The sequence below is a fragment of the Macaca mulatta genome, chromosome 4 (genome assembly GCF_049350105.2).
Source record: "Macaca mulatta isolate MMU2019108-1 chromosome 4, T2T-MMU8v2.0, whole genome shotgun sequence".
Lineage (NCBI taxonomy): Eukaryota > Metazoa > Chordata > Mammalia > Primates > Cercopithecidae > Macaca > Macaca mulatta.
The window spans coordinates 176,994,623-177,012,730 of NC_133409.1; the positions used below are offsets into that span (position 1 = coordinate 176,994,623).

The 18,108-nt window shown below is 43.4% G+C and overlaps 1 protein-coding gene across 2 annotated transcripts in view; it reads left to right on the forward strand.

Moving 5' to 3' along the window:
• The window catches only part of F13A1 (coagulation factor XIII A chain), a 160,177-nt gene that overhangs the window by 95,853 nt on the left and 46,216 nt on the right, over window positions 1-18,108 (forward strand). For both annotated transcript variants that reach the window (XM_078000975.1, XM_001096779.5), the window contains exons 9-10: window positions 10,567-10,670; window positions 12,020-12,108. In XM_078000975.1, the coding sequence (XP_077857101.1) occupies window positions 10,567-10,670; window positions 12,020-12,108 (193 nt within the window). The remainder of the gene's footprint in view (window positions 1-10,566; window positions 10,671-12,019; window positions 12,109-18,108) is intronic.

An 18,108-nucleotide genomic window follows, 5' to 3' on the forward strand; every position in this document is an offset into this window, starting at 1 on the left:
AAACTGCTTAAAGTGCTTAAGGGTTTGTAAAAATATCCCATAATGCATCGTGGTTGCCAATTCTGGACAGTTATCGAAGATGTTTATTTTCAAACATTTTCTTGTTAACTGTATTTCTGGCCAAATTGGTTTTAGGAAAATCACTTGGAGTTAGACCATGAGCCTTATCTTTAGAGCACTGAGAATATACACTGAAGGCACATAATAGTGTTGGAAAAAAACATTATTTGCCACCTTCAAAGAATAAAACTTCAAAGAATAAAAGTAGCTCATGTTCACAAAATACTTTTTTTTTTTTTTTTTTGCAATGCCCTGATTTAAGTGCTGACATGTATCAATTTACTTCTACCTCTTAACAGCATGTTAAGGTAATTACTGTTATTGACACAGTAACTTAACCAAGGCCCCTGCCAATAAGTGGCAGAACCTGAATTACAAACCTAAGGGGGCTGACCCCAGAGCCCACTCTTTTTAAAATAACGTCCTTATTGACCAGGCATGGTGGTTCACATCTATAACCCAAGCACTTTGGGAGGCTGACGCGGGAGGATCACTTGAGATCAGGAGTTAGAGATCAGCCTGACCAGCATGGTGATGATACCCTGTCTCTACTAAAATTACAAAAAAATTAGCTGGGCGTGGTGGTGCATGCCTGTAATCCCAGCTACTTGGGAGGCTGAGGCAGGAGAATTGCTTGAACCTGGGAGACAGAGGTTGCAGTGAGCCAAGATCATGTCACTGTATTCCTTTAGCCTGGGTGACAGAGTGAGACTAGGTCTCAAAATAAATAAATAAATAAATAAAAATAATTAACATCCTTATTAAAATATACTTCACAGCCTGGCACAGTGGCTCACGCCTGTAATCTCAGCAATTTAGGAGGCTGAGGCAGGTGGATTACAAGGTCAGGAGATTGAGATCATCCTGGCTAACACAGCAAAATCCCGTCTCTACTAAAAACACACAAAAAATTAGCCAGGCATGGTGGCAGGCACCTGCGGTCCCAGCTACTCGGGAGGCTGAGGCAGGAGAATGGCGTGAACCTGGCGGAGCTTGCAGTGAGCCAAGATCACGCCACTGCACTCCGGCCTGGGCAACAGAGCGAGACTGCATCTCAAAGTAAATAAATAAATAAATTAATTAATTAAATTAATAAATAAGTGTGTGTGTGTGTATATATATGTGTATATATATATTTCACATACTACAAAATTCACTCCTTTAAAGTACACAATTCCATAATTTTTAGTATGTTTTTATTTATGTATTATTATTATTATTATTTTGAGACAGGGTGTCTGTCACCCAAGCTGCAATGGCAAGACCATGACTCACTGCAGCCTTGACCTCCCAGGCTCAAGCAATCTTCCCATCTCAGCTTCCCTAGCAGCTGGGACTACAGGCACACCCACCACACCTGGCTAATTAAAAAATTTTTTTTTGTAGAGACGAGATCTCACTATGTTGCACAGGCTGGTCTTGAACTCCTGACCTCAAGAGATTCTCCTGCCTCAGCCTCCCAAAGTGCTGAGATTACGGGCATGAGCCATGGCACTGGGCCATTTTTAGTATATTTGTGGTCTTCTATAACCATCATTATCATCAGATTCCAGAACATTTTCTGTCCCCTTTGCCATACCTATTAGCAGTCACTCCCCATTTCTCCAACTCTGGCAACCTCGAATCTACTTTCTCTCTCTATGGATTTGCCTGTTCTAATCATTTCCTATAAATGGAATCAGGTAATATGTGACCTTTTGTGTCTGGCTTCCTTCACTTAGCCTAACGTGTTCAAGGTTCGTCCGTGTTGTAGCACGTATCAGTACCTCATTCCCTTTCATTGATGAATACTATTTCATTGGGTGGATAAACCAGATTTTATTTATCCATTCATCCATTGTACATTTGGGTTGTTTCCATTTTTGGCTTTCATGAATAATGTTGTCATGAACATTCAGGTAAAAGTTTTTATGTGAACATACGTTTTTTAGTTCTCATGGGCATATATTTAGAGTGGAATTTCTGGGTTGTATGGTAACTCTATGTTTAATTTCTTTTGGTGAAGTGCCAAACTGTTTTCCAAAGCAGCTACTCCATTCTGTATTCCCACTAGCAATACACAAAAGTTCCAACTTCATATTCTTGCAAATGACTTTTCTGTTTTTTCTTACTATTATTATAGCCATCCTAATGGGTGTGGAAGTTTTTTAACCCTCTTCAATAATCATGGAGATAATTGTACAGAATTTATTATAGAAACTTTTTTATACATTAGAGTTATACAAACAAATACTCTCAAAATTCAACATTTTCTTCATGTTCAGTCAGGATATTAATTCCTGGCTTGCTATGCCAGAGTGGTAAAATGGGGTAGGGTTTCATTTTCAAATGAACCCAGCAGAGGGAACCCAGACGTGCTCAGAAAGGACTTTGTGGATGGAAACTCATTCAGTACTCCTGTAGTGTGTATGTGAGTGAGGACATCTGGACCGGTGTCCAGCCAGGATGCCGTGGTAGAACTGCATTTAGGGTTGGTGTCCTTTCTGATGGGTTGCAACATCCATTTGGTTCATGCCTGTGTCTGAGCACTTATTAATGGTTCTGACTACGACTCCTACTACACATACACCTCATAGTTTCATGGTGAGATTTACAGCGCCTCTCAAAGTGCACCCTGCCATCTGCGACCCCCTCCATCCAGGTCTCTTGTGCTGTATTTAAACTGTGACTTCTCAATGAGACTTGTAAAACCCCTTGCCCTCACAGGACAAGCAAGAACAAACACATTCATTTATTCTTTTTTCTTGGCGGCCAATTGATTCCTACAACAACATCCTTTACTGAGCTGGGATGCCTACTATGGCGCTCTCCATTTATCTCCCGTATAGCATTGCTATGCAAATGAGGCCATTCATGACTGGCTACGCAGGGTTTCTTCAGGTGGCTCCCAGCCAGAGGGAACTGAAGCAGCTGAGCCTCAGAGAGGACAGGGGCACTGGCCTGGTCTCCACCTGACTGGACTGCTGGCCTTTGACGTGGCGCCAGTGAACATCCAAATGCCCCTTGCTGGTTTCAGCACTCCAACAGCCTCAAACAATGAACAGCTGCGTTCTAAAATAGTGTCATGCTCCCAGCTCCATCAAAGATTCCTGCAGCATGCCTCCTTTCCTCTGAATAACTCCTTTCTGTCATCTTCCTTCATTATATTTCCTAACTGACAAGTTTTTTTCTCAGTCCAGGCTTTCATTTCCACTTTGAAATGTCTTGTTAGACAAGCCTCAGAGTCCACTAAATTGTTCCCACTTCTTTCCAACATCTCCCACCCCATCCTATCCCCACTGCCCCTGATATGGCCAGAGCTTAATAACCCCAGGATGTCCTGTCATTATTGTCAACAATATTGTTGTCTGTATTCAGAGTGTATTAGCAGAACCAGAGAGGTAGGGCTACACCCATCTGCTACAAATACACAAATGACTTGCAAGACAGTGCCTTTCTTTCACCCCCTGCCAGTTTTGCTATAAAAGAATTCAAACCCTTGGTTTACAGTTGAAGCTGGTCCAAGACATCTCCCCCGGGACTTTCTCTTGATCTTATTTGTGCTCTCCCCTGAGCCCTAATAAAGCTGCACAAACAAAATTACAAGCCCATATCTCTTTCTTCCCTTTTAAGAACTCCTTTTCTCTGAAACCTTTCTGGACAGATTGTGAATGAGATGACCCTGTGGACTGTTTAAGCAGTTAGCAAAGTTAAGGGCAGTAAAGGACTCGTTGTTTAAATTAACCACTTTATTTTCTTCAAACACAGCACCGTGAAGCCCACGTTGGCCTCAGCTGTGTTCTCTGTCCAGCTCTTCACCACCCCATGGGCTCCTATGCCTCTGGATATGACGTTAGCCAGAACCAAGACAGATTTTCAGATAACTGCAGTCAGTGTTGGCTGGGACTGTTGTCCCATCTTAATGCTCAGAGTCCTCTTCCAAACTCGTTCAGGTTCGTGAAAGAATTCAGTTCCTTGCAGCTGTAGAACTCATAGATTCTTCTATCTTCTTTGAAGCCAGCAGGATAATGTCTCTACTGCATTGAATCCCTGACTAGCTCTGTCTCTGGTCTCTAGACTCAGACTTAACGGGCTCATCTGAGGAGGCCAGACCCACCTGATCATCTCCCTTTCAACGAACTCAAAGTCAACAGATTAGTAAACTTCATTACTTCTGCAAAATCCTCCTTGACACATAAAGTAACATAGTCACAGGAGTACTAGATTTCACTGACACTGAGGGGGGAAAATTATACAAAAGGAAGGGTAGTGGGAGTCATTTAAAATTCTGCTCTGCGTGTGATTTTGAAACACTATTATGCCATGGACATCTTTCCTGCCTAGCCAATATAGATCTGCATTTTTATGGCTGAAGAGCATTCTATTCTGTGTTTCAAAATACTCGATCACATATTGGACAATTAGGCTGCTTCCAATTTCCCTTTCTTACATCGTGATGAACATTCTTACATAACACACTTGTCTTCGCATTTGTGTGATTATTTCCTGTGCACAAATTCAAAGCACATGGATCTACTGAATCACAAGATAAACTATGACGTCCCATGTAGGGTCCCCTGGCAGGGGACGGTGCTGCTGTTCTAGTGAAGTACCGCCTTTGGTGAAGATTCTCTGAGTCCTTTGCACAAATACTGCTGAATTATTAGCATCCTTGAAAGGAGCTCTAAAAATGACGAGCTGTCACTGCACGGAACACACAGGAAGAGACAGAAAGCAGAGATGCGTTCTTCACTTGTCACCTGCATCGTTATCCTCCCAAAAGGTTGTTCTCATCTTGATTAAACAAGTCTCAATGAAACGAGGCCTCTATTTTCATTTCTATGGAAAGAGGCAACAAGGAGATTTCGAATTTTTACTTTAAAGGGACACGGTACATTTGACTGTATAGTGAGAACTCAAGTTTCAAATGAAGGCTCTGAGAACTAGAAAACCATGAATGTTAAAGAGAAACAAACAAGCAAAGGTTTACTAAGACCTTCCTTGCTAGATGTCCTCATGATTTATTTAGCCAGCACTTAGTGGGCACCTCCTAATGACTGGGCTCTGCTCTAGTGCTGGAGATGTGGAGAAGAATGAGACCAGCAGAGCCCCCAAAGTGGATTTATGCACTCTACAAATGCATAATGAAATTGCAAGATGAAAACGGAAAAACTATTATGGATCTAGATAAAGAAGCTTTAGAATAAAAAGTAGCTTTTCAGGAATCAGTTGATATTTTCCAACCTGGAGAATCAGTAGATGAAATTAGGAAAAGTCTGTATGGAAGGAATAAGTATTTGAGATCAAATATACAACATGGTGGCTATAGTTCATTATACTATACTGTATATTTCAAAATTGCCAGGAGAGTAAATTTCAAATGTTCTCACTACAGAAATAAATATGGGAGGTAACTGATATGTTATTAACTTAATTTAATTATCCCACAATGAGAGTTGATATTATATATATATATTCATATATAAAATCATCACTTTGTACCCCATAGTATATACAATTAAACAATAATTATGTGTCTATTTAAAAAAAATAAGGACATGCTAAAGGAAGTTCTCCAACACAAAGGGAAATGACACTACTGTATATCGAAATTTAGATCCTCTGACACGTGCGAATTGTAGCAAAAATGCTAAATATCTGGGTAAAATGCCCATGCCTGTAATTCCAGCACTTTAAAAGACTGGGGCAGGAGGATGGCTTGAGGCCAGGAGTTCAAGATCAACCTAGGCAACATGAGACTCTGTCTCAAGAAAACAAAACAAAACGAAAAATAGGAAAAGAAATGTCTGTAAACATTAGTCCCTTTCATGGAGGAACTTGGAATATAAAAACTAAGCATCCTTAAATAGAATTGTGTAATGTCAGCCAAATGGAAACTCTTGAAGCATGGGTAACTTAGGACACAATTCCTAGTCATTCCTGAGTGGAGAGGATTGCATGGTGAAAGAGATCCCCATGGCTGTGGAGGTAGCACCCTCTCATTCTGTTCATGGCCTGTCTGGGAGCTGAGCCATTAGCTTTCCACCCACTGATGGAGGCCCAGCCCCACTGGGAGCATTTGCTTCCTCCCCACCTCACCCACTGCCTGCAAGTTCCTGACCCTGTTATGAAACTCCCACCCTAAATACACAGATAACGTCTCAGCTGTGAGTGAAACTAGAAGAGATCACGTGTAACTAATTAGATGTTAGAGTGAGAGAAAAGAAACTTTTCCTTGGGTCCTGGTCATTTGAAAAGAAATATTATCCTCAAAGAAAAGTCTTTACTTGAGATCTGAAGTGCAAAGCATATTTATCTTGTTCCAGGCTAACCTTGCCAAGGAGATTTGAATTTAAATAAGGCTATTCTGGAGCCTATTAATCTAGGGTGATGGTGTAGCAGTGAAAGCCAGGATCGCTAAACACCTCGGGTTGTATAGGAAGCAAGATGGGGTCCATTCAGGGTTGCAAATGTTTTATTGCTGTTTTTCCCTGGGTCCCTCTGCCTGATGGGGCAACCTTCACTGTTCTGAAGAGAGGCTAGCAGAGTCATTGTCTGACATGCACAGTGACCTTCCTTGCAGCTTCCAAGCAAAGATGGAGGCTCTCTGGTGGGAACTGGCCCCATGTTCCTGCTCAGAGACCTCCACAACTTCACCCTAATCCACATCTGTACCCTTCTCTCCCTGCAGAAGGGTCTGCTTCCCACACTTTCCCAGGGTGTGCTCTCAGCCTCATCCTCTTGCACCCTTGGTATTTGAGCTCCCTTTTAGTCCCACTCTTTCTACCAGTTCTTCCTCCATGAACATGCCTCAGTCTCTTCTAACTTAAAAATAACCAAAACGGCCTTTCCTGCATTACATTACACGCTAGACACTGCCTTATCTTTTCTTCTCTCTTACAACCTAGATCACTCTTTTTCTTTTTTTTTTTTAGACAGGGTCTCACTCTGTCTTCCAGGATGGAGTGCAGTGGTACAATCATGGCTCACAGAAGCCTTGATCTCCTGGGCTCAAGTGATCCTCCCACTCAGCCCCTCAAGTAGCTGAGACTACAGGTCAGCTAACTTTTGTATCTTTTTTTTTTTTTTTTGAGATGGAGTCTCACGCTGTTGCCCAGGCTGGAGTGCAGTGGCGCGATCTGGGCTCAATGCAAGCTCCGCCTCCCGGGTTCCCGCCATTCTCCTGCCTCAGCCTCCTGAGTAGCTGGGACTACAGGCGCCCGCCACCGCGCCCGGCTAATTTTTTGTATTTTTAGTAGAGACGGGGTTTCACTGTGGTCTCGATCTCCTGACCTTGTGATCCGCCCGCCTCGGCCTCCCAAAGTGCTGGGATTACAGGCTTGAGCCACCGCACCCAGCCAACTTTTGTATCTTTAATAGAGACAGGGTTTCACCATGCTGCCCAGGATGGTCCCAAACTCCTGGGCTCATGCAATTCTCCTGCCTCGGCCTCCTAAAATGCTGGGATTACTGGTGTGAGCCACTGGGCCCAGCCTCTAGGTCACTCTTAAGGAATAACCTACCTCTTTCTTCCCTCCTCTTCTTTCCCTCCTCATTCATCAACTGGTTTTGCCCAACCCTCCTCCACCACCCACCAATACTCCCACATCTCCTCCTCCTCTTCATCTAATCCAGAGCATCACAAGTATAGACAAAAATGCCTCTTAGACCTCATCTCCTGGATTTTCCACAGGCACTCAAGCTCATCCTGTCCAGAATTGAGCTGGTCACCCACCCATCACACCAGTCCCAACACAGACTTTCTTCTCTTCCTTTTTTATTCACAGTCTTAGTAAAGAAAACCATCATACTCCTTGGACAGGCAAAAGTCTTCCCCAACTCATCCAAGTCCCCTCACATCTCCCTAAACCTGTGGGTTGTACCTCCCAATGGCTTCTCTCCCTCTCCATTGTGGTGGCCACCTGAGTGCCTTTCTGGTCCACTGTAGACTATTGCAGTTCTTCAGGGGTGGGGGACAGCAGGGGAGGACTCAGCTCAATCTCTAGTCTTGCTTCTCCATCCATCTTCCATGAACAGAGATTTGCAAATTTATCTCTTCTTAAATTATTCCAATGGCTTTTCATTGCCTAAGAATAAAGCACGAATGTTTAATTTGATATCAAAGGATTTCACAATCTTATCCTCACCTATATCATAGCTCAGTGTTGAAGAGTATGGATTTCAGAGCTCTATCACTAACTAGCTGTGTGACCTCAGCAAGTTTCTTAGCCTTCCTGGGTTTCAACTTCCTCCCCTATAAACTGAGGGTAATTATAACAGTACTGAATTTTTTTTTTTTTTTTTAGACAGTCTTGCTCTGTCACCCAGGCTGGAGTGCAGGGGCACAACTTCAGCTCACTGCAAGCTCCGCCTCCCGGGTTCACGCCATTCTCCTGCCTCAGTTTCCTGAGTAGCTGGAACCACAGGCACCCGCCATCACACTCGGCTAAGTTTTTATATTTTTAGTAGAGACGGGGTTTCACCGTGTCAGCCAGGATGGTCTCGATCTCCTGACCTTGTGATCCACCCACCTCGGCCTCCCAAAGTGCTGGGATTACAGGCGTGAGCCACTGCGCCCAGCCAATAGTACTGTTCTTATAGGGTGCTAGGGACATCAGATGTGTTAATATCCATGAGGGTTTTAGAACAGCACTTGGCACTAAGGAAGTGTTATATGTATTTGTTAGTTCCGTGCATTGTCTGCCATCACTGTTCTCCTCCTATGCACTTGAATATTCAGACATGCTATGCTCCAGTCACAACAGACAGCAGACAGTTCCCCAAACACACCATGGTGGCTATTTCATGCCACTGCAACTTTGTTCTTCCTCCTTTTATTGACCTCCTAAACTCCCATTTATCTTTCAACCCTCAGCTCAAATATCACTTCCCAAATATCTGGAGACTTTGCTCCACTGAGACTCCGTGGCACCCCAAATGAACTCCCGTTTTACCATGGATCATTTAAATTAATTATTTTTCAAAGTCTGAGAGTTACCGTTTTTGAGCACTTATCACATGCCAGTCCCTGTTCAAAATACGTGTATTAGCTTATTTAAGCCTCACGGCAAACCTATGACAGTTTTGATAATTGGTTTACAGGTTTGTCATTTCTCCTAGATTGTGAGGGTCTTTATGGGTAAGAATCTATGTTTTGATCATCTTTGAATCTCCAGCACCTAGCAAGGTGCCTGGTGTATAGTGGGTACATAGTGAAATTAATATCTCTTGAGCCAATCAGAAATGGGCTGCACTCAGAGAAAGATGGGAGCATGGGGAAACAAGTGACACTGAAGGGCATCTAGGGAAGGGACCCATGGTAGTTGAACCTGAAATTCATCAGTGCCATAAACAAAGACTGCAGTAACTACCTCACCGCATTATTAAATCTTTATTACTATATGAACATTTTCTATAGTGCTGAGGGGTTAATGTGCTCTCATTTAATTCCGTACTGTCGTATAATTTCAGGTCTTTCCAAGGACATAATAATACAATTCATGATGACATTTTATTCCATGCTTTTGCTTCCAGGGTCATATTCAAAGTCCTGAGAAGTTTTCCGTGGCCCTTAGCCCCTGGGTTTCCCACCTTTAATAAAGGGTAAAGAGATATTCACCCTGACAACCTATTCTTCTTGTTGGACATGAGATGGAAATTGTAGAAAATTATAGTCAGGGATCGTTGTTATAGTTTCTATGGTAATGGTCTAAGACCATAAACACAAGTATTTATTGCTTAATTACTACAAAGGAATATGCTTTTTCCAAATAGGAACTATATTAAAAAGTTCAAAAGAAATATTTCAGTTTTGGTTAACTTTTCTTCCCTACTCTGTCGGTACGTGGTAAGTTCTGTTTCATTAGTCAGCAGAGAACGGTTGAGACTAAAACTGTTTAATGCACTGATTCAAATATCTTTGGGTGGCCTTAAAGCTGCTCTTAGCAGGGGAAAAGAGACATCCAGCCAGATGAGTGTCCCGAGGGATGCCAATGAGAAAGAATCTGCCCAGAAAACCCAAGTCTAGAGCCTCAGGATCTCTCCAGGAGCTCCCAGATTTGGCTTAAACTATTCTAGTAATCTGTAGACAGCATATGCACAGGATTTGGGGGTCACTTCTTTATTTATTTTTTATTTTATTTATTTTTATTTTTTTTATTTATTTATTTGTTTTGAGACAGAGTCTCTCCTTCTGTCACCAGGCTGGAGTGCAGTGGCGCGATCTCGGCTCACCGTAACCTCCACATCCCGGGTTCCGGTGATTCTCCTGCCTCAGCCTCCCAAGTAGCTGGGATTACAGGCGTGTCCCACCACACCCAACTAATTTTTGTATTTTTAGTAGAGATGGGGTTTCACCATGTTGGCCAGGATGGTCTTGATCTCTTGACCTCGTAGACCCACCTGCCTTGGCCTCCCAAATTGCTGGGTTTACAAGCATGAGCCCCTGCGCCTGGCCACGGCTTCTTGATCTCTTGGAGCATTGGGTGTGAAGGGAAGTTTAACCTCTCTGGGCTTGTGTTTTCTAAGGAACTACCACTGCTGGAATGAAGCATGGATGACAAGGCCTGACCTTCCTGTCGGATTTGGAGGCTGGCAAGCTGTGGACAGCACCCCCCAGGAAAATAGCGATGGTAAAATTGTGTCCTCCCTCCGGGAAATGCTTCATTGCTGATCTTTATTTTGCTTTTATGCTTGCATTTGGTGTGTGGGAACCACGCCCGTTGGGAGCCAACATCTGAAGTGTGCTTCCTGGGCACATGCGCAGTATTAGCTACCTTCCAAACAGGTTTAATTTCATTTGAATAGTCAGCTTTACCCTGATTATTTTACAAATTTTAGAAAAAGAATATAAAACAACATATAATTCATCCATTCTTGCTTTGCTAAGCAGTTTCGAAGACAGGAGAGAAAATATCTGTAAGCATTTTTACTAGGCTATAAAACATACTTCAGCCCTTCGTGGTATGCACGGATAAGATATAAAGCAGTAGAGAAAATAGAGAACTCGAAAAATAATTATAGATCATCCTTTAAATTGTTGTTTTTCCAGAACCTGGCCTCCTTTTATGTCGTGTGATTTCCTCCAAAGCTTGAGTATGTGGGGTATTTGTCTTCTAACTTGCCAACTATGCTAAGCAGCTGCAGCTCTGACCTCCCCCAGATTTTTACAAAATCACATCATAAGCCTCCATCTCTCTTTAATATGATAATATAAAGAATCAGTAGACTGTGGATATTGTGGATATTATGTTTATTTCCTCAGGTGTTGATATATTGATGGGCACACACAGGCACATGCATAAACATTCGGTGCATATTCATAGTGAAACCATGTTATAATATATAACCATGTTATAAAAGAAAGTTTAGCACTTTCTGGTGTTCTGGTATATATATCATGGGGACACTTTTGAGATGACTAATAGCAGCTGATCTCTTATTAACTATGGATAGGTGGTAAAAATTTAAAGGATTTTAGAAGAGTAACATGGGCCTTCTGACTTCCTACATGCACAGTGGGCATGGCCAAAATGAACAGGTAATGTCCAGATTCTCCAGTTAAACTTGACTTATGTTCATAATGTCCAAAAACAAAAGACAAAAAGCAAAACAAACAGCAACAGCAACACAACCACAGAGGACACGTCAACATTTCCAACATTTCAGATGCCACCTGAACAAGAGATAAATGCTGTGTAAGTCATCTGCTTGGCGTGAACACATCTGGGTATGTGTCTGTAGGTGGCCCAGTAGATGCAGGAATAGTGTTGCCTTGTATTTATTTCCATGGCTTCAATTTTTGGCTTGAGGAAGCATAGCCAATGGATTCTCTTGAGCCTTGGAAAGAGTTTGGGCTAAATCATCATTGAAGTCGGGAACACTGGTCTCTACAGAGTCACCCTCAGTGCCATGCATCTTGCAGTATCTGGACAGAATTGGAGATGAGAAACTCACACCGCCCTTCCTCTGTGCAATGCAGGCATGTATCGGTGTGGCCCCGCCTCGGTTCAAGCCATCAAGCACGGCCACGTCTGCTTCCAATTTGATGCACCTTTTGTTTTTGCAGAGGTAAGCGGGAAGCTGGAAGAAAGTGCTGTTTTTCTTCCCAACTTCTTAACACATGAAAGAGTAAGCTAAAAGTTGTTGCTTCTAAGTTTTCCAGGTACATAGTGTATGCTTCGTGTTGACAAAGGTAACTAGGCATTATTCTAACTTCCAGGCTATTAACGCTAAATGCAGTTCTTCTTTAACATTTTTCTTTCCTTAATGTTTTGGGATTCTTACTCCCAAAAGTAAATGCTTTACTAACATTAGCTTAGTTCTCTGCACCCATGAAGTAGGTATCAACTACTCTAGAGAAATTATATGACTAATGGATCTCTCAACTAACCATTGGTAGAGACGGGTCATGAATTGAAATTTCAGGACATGCTACTTCCCTCTGGGACTAGTCCAGCAATCCATGTAGGACAAAATCCACATACACACACCCAACCATGGTCTTACCCTGGCCTTTGCAATCTATGTTCTGCCATCCCACACCATCATCCGTGGCCAGGGAGGGAGGGTTGAGTTGCCAAAGGAGGAAGGGAACCTGGAGGCTGCTCTAAAAGAATACAACCCACCTACAGGGTTGATGTGAATGCCTGGGCAAAGGCTCTGCAATTTCAGAAGAACTAGGCAGGGACTGGAAGCAGAAGAGGCTGTTAAAGGATACTCAAGGAGAGTTCTGAAGATCAAATTAAATGTAAGAGATGTTGGGTAAAGGAGAAGGCTGGGCTGCCAGCCTTGGAAGACTTGAAAGACTGAGAGGCAGGACTTCCCTAGGGTATATTTGCACCAATAAATACACTGAAATAATGTTGCTCACTTTGCCTACCTTTGGATGCTCTTAGCAACCCTCTAAAATTGTTAATATCATTCTTCCCATTTTACAGAAAAGAAAATCAAGGCAGAGAGTGGTTAAATGACTTTCTCACAACCATCTAGCTAATAAACAGCGGTGCTAAGATTTGAAGCCAGGCAGATGCCTGAACGCATACTGGTAACCATTGCACTCTAGTACTCTGGGAGGAGTAAATAGTTGCTATTAGTGTACACCAGGCACTGTACTGGGGGGAATTCTAAGGTTCAGGTCTTTAAGAAACATATTTCTACATGCCAGGTGACAGGGCACAAACACACCGAACATGAAATGACAACAATACCAGTGATGCTATGGAATTAATTGTCAGGTGGGCTGTGTAGAGAGCACAGATCTGCATTCATACTATGCGTGAGTTGAGAAGTAGAGGCCAAGAACTGCAGCAGGATGGCAAAGACCACAAGACACCGTCTAGGAAGGAAGGATGACCTGGGAACAGACAGTGAGGATGCCTGTGGAAGTGTTCCTAGACAGTAGGAGCAGGGAACTGTGGGACCACAGGCGAAGGAGGGATGATTAGGCAAAGGGATTAGAAAGCAGTCAGAGGACGGGAGGAGTACTAAGCAGGGGGTATGAGTTGAGCATCTGAATGCTGTGTGGGGGAAGTTGAAAGCTGTGATGACTCACTAGGATGCATCAGGGGTGTTGGAAGGTGGAGGCTGAAGGAACTCAGTGCGGGGGACCTCCCTGAGAAACTCGCTCCTTGTCCCTCCTGTAAGTGAGAGAGAGTTTTCACTGGGCAGGAACCTGGGAAAGGTGCTGGCAGCCTTGTGGAACACGGATTGGAGGGGTTGTTACAAAGTTGTAGGGAACATCTAGAGAGTTGATCACCCCTCCAAGCCAGAGATGGAAAGGGCCTGAGCTAGACAAATGGCAATAACGAGGAAACAAAGAGGCAGGACTGAGAAATATTATTATTTAGAAGGCAAAACGAGCATCAAAATTCAGACAGCAAGATCAGGAATTTGAAACATACAAAGACCAGTGTTCATCTCATCATACCTGCCATGACAGTTTATAGAAGCCTTTGGAGACCAAGCTTACTGGACTTGGAATTTTATCCCCTCGATTTCACTTTGGGATTTGAAGATTTCCACAAACCTCCCCAGCTGCCATTTGATAGTTTATGATGCTACGAGAGCCTCTTATGAGGAGATCACTCTGAAATCCACAAAGCCTTATATTCAGCTTTTTATTATGCTTTATTGCTGCAAAGAAGGAGAAGAAGGACCTCCCTCCACAAGTGAGCTGCCTAATAGCTGTAAATGCAAACACTTTTTGCTATTATTAAATATAGATCGGGGTGTTATGAATGTCATCAGGATTTGCCGATTATAATTACTCCTTTCTCACCCACTGCAGAGGCATGTCTGACAGAGGGTGCAATTTGTTGCTTTGGCATGGGCTGAGCCATTTTTAAGAGATGTTTGAGCTGATGAAAAGTGTATGAGGAATCTTTTCTCAAGGGTGCCTGCAGTGGGACCCCATGGAGAGCGTCATGCGAGTTGACATGACTCAGGTTGGAGTCTGCAGCTCTCTTTGCTCTCCCTCCTCCTTGCTGCGTCAGCTCACCTTCTCTTCCCTCCCAGCATGCTGACTTTCTTGGTCATTCCTTACTCATTTCCGGGCTTGATCAAGCATCATGTTCATTGACTATTTTTTAGTTTTCCCAGGGCCTTGGTCTCCGTGAGTGAAAGCAGAGCCTAAAAAGAAGAGGGATATGCCTGGAAAGTGTCTTACCTTCTGTTCCTTTTTTCTGTCCTCCTCCACTTTGGAAGTTCACTCTCCACATTTCTGGATTTCTGCCAGGGCTCGAAGCTTATTTCTCTTACCCCTCCCTTCCCATGCCCTCGCTGCTGCAGTGGGTTCCTGTAGATCTGAAGACCCATCTGCCTCTTCTCTCCCCAGCTCATGGTGGCCTAGGGCTTCCAAAGAGGTGAGAGGAAAGGAGAGCTGTTCTAAGTGTCTGAAGTCGTATTCCAAGATTCCATGTTCACTAAGCCCTCAGGGGTTCTTAGTGAAGAACTCTCTCCTTCTTGCCAAAGATAACTCTTCTGTCCTAACTTCTCACTAACTCTGCTGACCTCTTTCACACCACTCCACCCCAAACTCACACACATACACACACACCTGTGCACACACACACACATGCATGCACGCACCCATGTGCACCCACACATACACATACTCCTGCCTGCCCTCCCTGGCACTGAGATGATTTTGACAGGAGCAATAACTGGCTCCCTGGGACCACAGCAACCATCTCGTCGCTCAAGAAGCTAAGCCCTCCTCTGCTGTGGGTCAGCAGTTAGTTCTCTTATACAATAAGTGGAGATGTTTTCCTGTAGATTATTCATTCTCAATTCAAACTTGTTTATTTTGCTACTGTCTTATCAGATGCAGCCCATTTTTTGGCATCTCCTACTTGGCTGTAAAATAATCCTGTCATTTATTCAAATAGCATATAAAACTTTGAAATTATTTTAGCTTTCCTTCTTAACCTCCCTTATGCATCTTGCCAAAATTACCTTTCAAAAATTATCATAAATCCATCCACTTCTACAATCTCTGTCATTACCCTCTGAGCACTGTACAGCACTAAGCTCCATGAAGTTACCTCCTAACTCGTCTCCCTGATCCCCCTCTTGCTGCTTCTTTGTCTATTCTCCACAGATCACCAGAATTATTCTTTAAATGTAAACAAAAACTTCACACTCCTGCTCCAACCCTTCTAGTGGAGTTCTGCCACCCTTACAATAAAATTGAACATAAATTCTTACAAGATTCCATGGCTTCCCTTCCACTTCATCCCTTGTTTATTTCCCTCCAGCCATACTGAGCTTTTTGCTCTTTGGAAAGCATCCACACATCCTCTTGGTTCCGCACTTTTGGACATATTGTTCCTTTTGCTAGGAAAGCTGCCCTCACTATCTTTCACTCTATGGAGGAAGAATGCTTTGCAGGCTTTGTTCCTCTCTGCACTCAAGTCTCTGCTCTGGTCACCTCTTCAAAGAGGCCTTCACTCACCCCACCCCACTCCACCTAAAATATCACCATCTGCCCTGTTGTTTTCATCCTCCTACCTTAGTGTGTGTTCCATTTCTCCCTTCTAGCATATGAGCTCCATGAAGGTAGAAGCTGTTGTGTCTTCATTGCTGAGAGCAGGATCTAGGGTCCAGCACCAGGAAGGCCTCCTGGTCCAGGAGGGCATTCACTGCCTCCATGTGCCCTCTGAGAAGCAGCATTTTCTCTGCGGAGCATGCAGATGAGGTTATCTCCACTTGGGAACCAATGAACAAACCAAAGCAAACTCTGTCCAGGGTCCTGAAAGCAAGAGCACATCTCCAGCCTCAGTGGTGAAGAGCATATCTTCCACCACCTGTGGACAAATGTTCACATTCTATGGGCCCGGGTGGACCTTTGCAGAGAGCAGCCCCCAAGCCTCCTTCCCACTCCACCTGTGCTGAGAACCTATGGCCCCGACCAATGGTAGAGGCTACTATGTAGGAAGTGCCTGTACTTAAGAGGCAAGGGTTTGGTGTTGTGAAAAGAACACCCAATTTCATGCACCAATGCCCAGATTTTGTGTGACGATAACTTCTTCAAATGTAGGGGTAGAAAAAGGTGATCACTAACATTATATTACATTCAGAAGAAGGAAGAGAATTTAGCCTTAAACGTAGGGCTTTCACAAGTAGTACCAATCTATCCACCAGCCCTGCAAGGAAGGTAGGCTCAGAGAGATTCAATAACTCATCCAAAGCCACACAGCCTAAGTCCAATATTCCTTACCATACACTCTGAACTTAGCTACTGTTCTACCCCAGAGAGTCAATTGATTTTGGGTGGGGCCAATCATGATGCTTTTTTAAGCTCCTAGATGATTTTCTAGTACAGCCAGAATAGAGGAACGTTCCACTACAGGCTGAAACCAAAAAGAAAGCTTTCTAATGTCACTTGGAAAGAATAATTTCCCTCCACATACCACCCCGACATACATATACAGAAACCACCCCATACTGGTGTTTCCCCTCTCCTTTCTCAACAAAGGACAGTGCTGTTGATCTGTCCTGAGATTTTAGCCTACATGTTTTTCTGAAACCATATTCAAGGTGGTGGGGGGGCGGCAGGAACTAGCCACTTCCATATTTAGCTTGTCTCCCTGGAAAATCATAAGCTGTTACAAGGCTTAAGATGATATTTATCATTATTGTTGCTACAATTTGAAAGTGGAGGAGGTCGCCGTTTGTACTTACATGGCTTCCTCCAGAGGGAATGCCAGAATTCTCAGGCAGTTCATTCAGTTTCCAAAATGACTAGTATTCCACAGGTATCTGCTGTGTCCTCTCCTGTCCTGATTCCTGACTTCACATTTCAGCCTTTCACAGCATGTGGCTAGCACCACCGAGTTCTGGCTGCTCTGCTGAGGAGCAGGGCCACCGTTTATCAGCCTCAGAAATCTGAGCCGCAAGCGTGGAACCATCTCACCCCTCAAGCTGGTGCTCATGCTCCCGCAGGGTGGTGTAGGAGAGGCAGTGTGCTGTGAAGGCCAAGGGCCGGGCTATGGGCTGGCCCAGGGCTTGTGCTTCTTCTCCACCAGCTCCCAGCCATGAAACCACAAACACTCTGCCTCCCCCTTCTGAGTCTTGGTGCCCTCATCCATAGTACGGTTACAATACATACCTCACAGGCTTGTTGTTGTGAGGTTCAAACTAAATCCTTTATAAAATGTCCCTGAAACATTGTAGGTATGCAGTAAATGTTGGCTATCTCCTCTTTAGCAGAAATCCGATTTCATGTGCACTCAGAACATTCTGTGAGAAAGTAAAATTGCTCTCTTTAACCTCAACTTTAAAACCTAGGGATATATCTTCAAGTTTCCCCATTACCTAATGATGACTATTATATTTTTTACTCAATTTTGAAATGTACAAGTCATGTTCACATAGATCTTATCTCACTCTGACCTAAAATGCTCCCATAAAATTGGCAGAACAAGTTTAATCATTTTTATTTTATAGAATCAGGAACTGAAGTTCATAGAGATTAACATGCACTTTCTACAAGGACATGCCCACTATAGGAACCCAGGTTTCTTGCAGCAAATCTAGTGTTCCTCTCAAAGGCCATCTAGGTTTCACCTT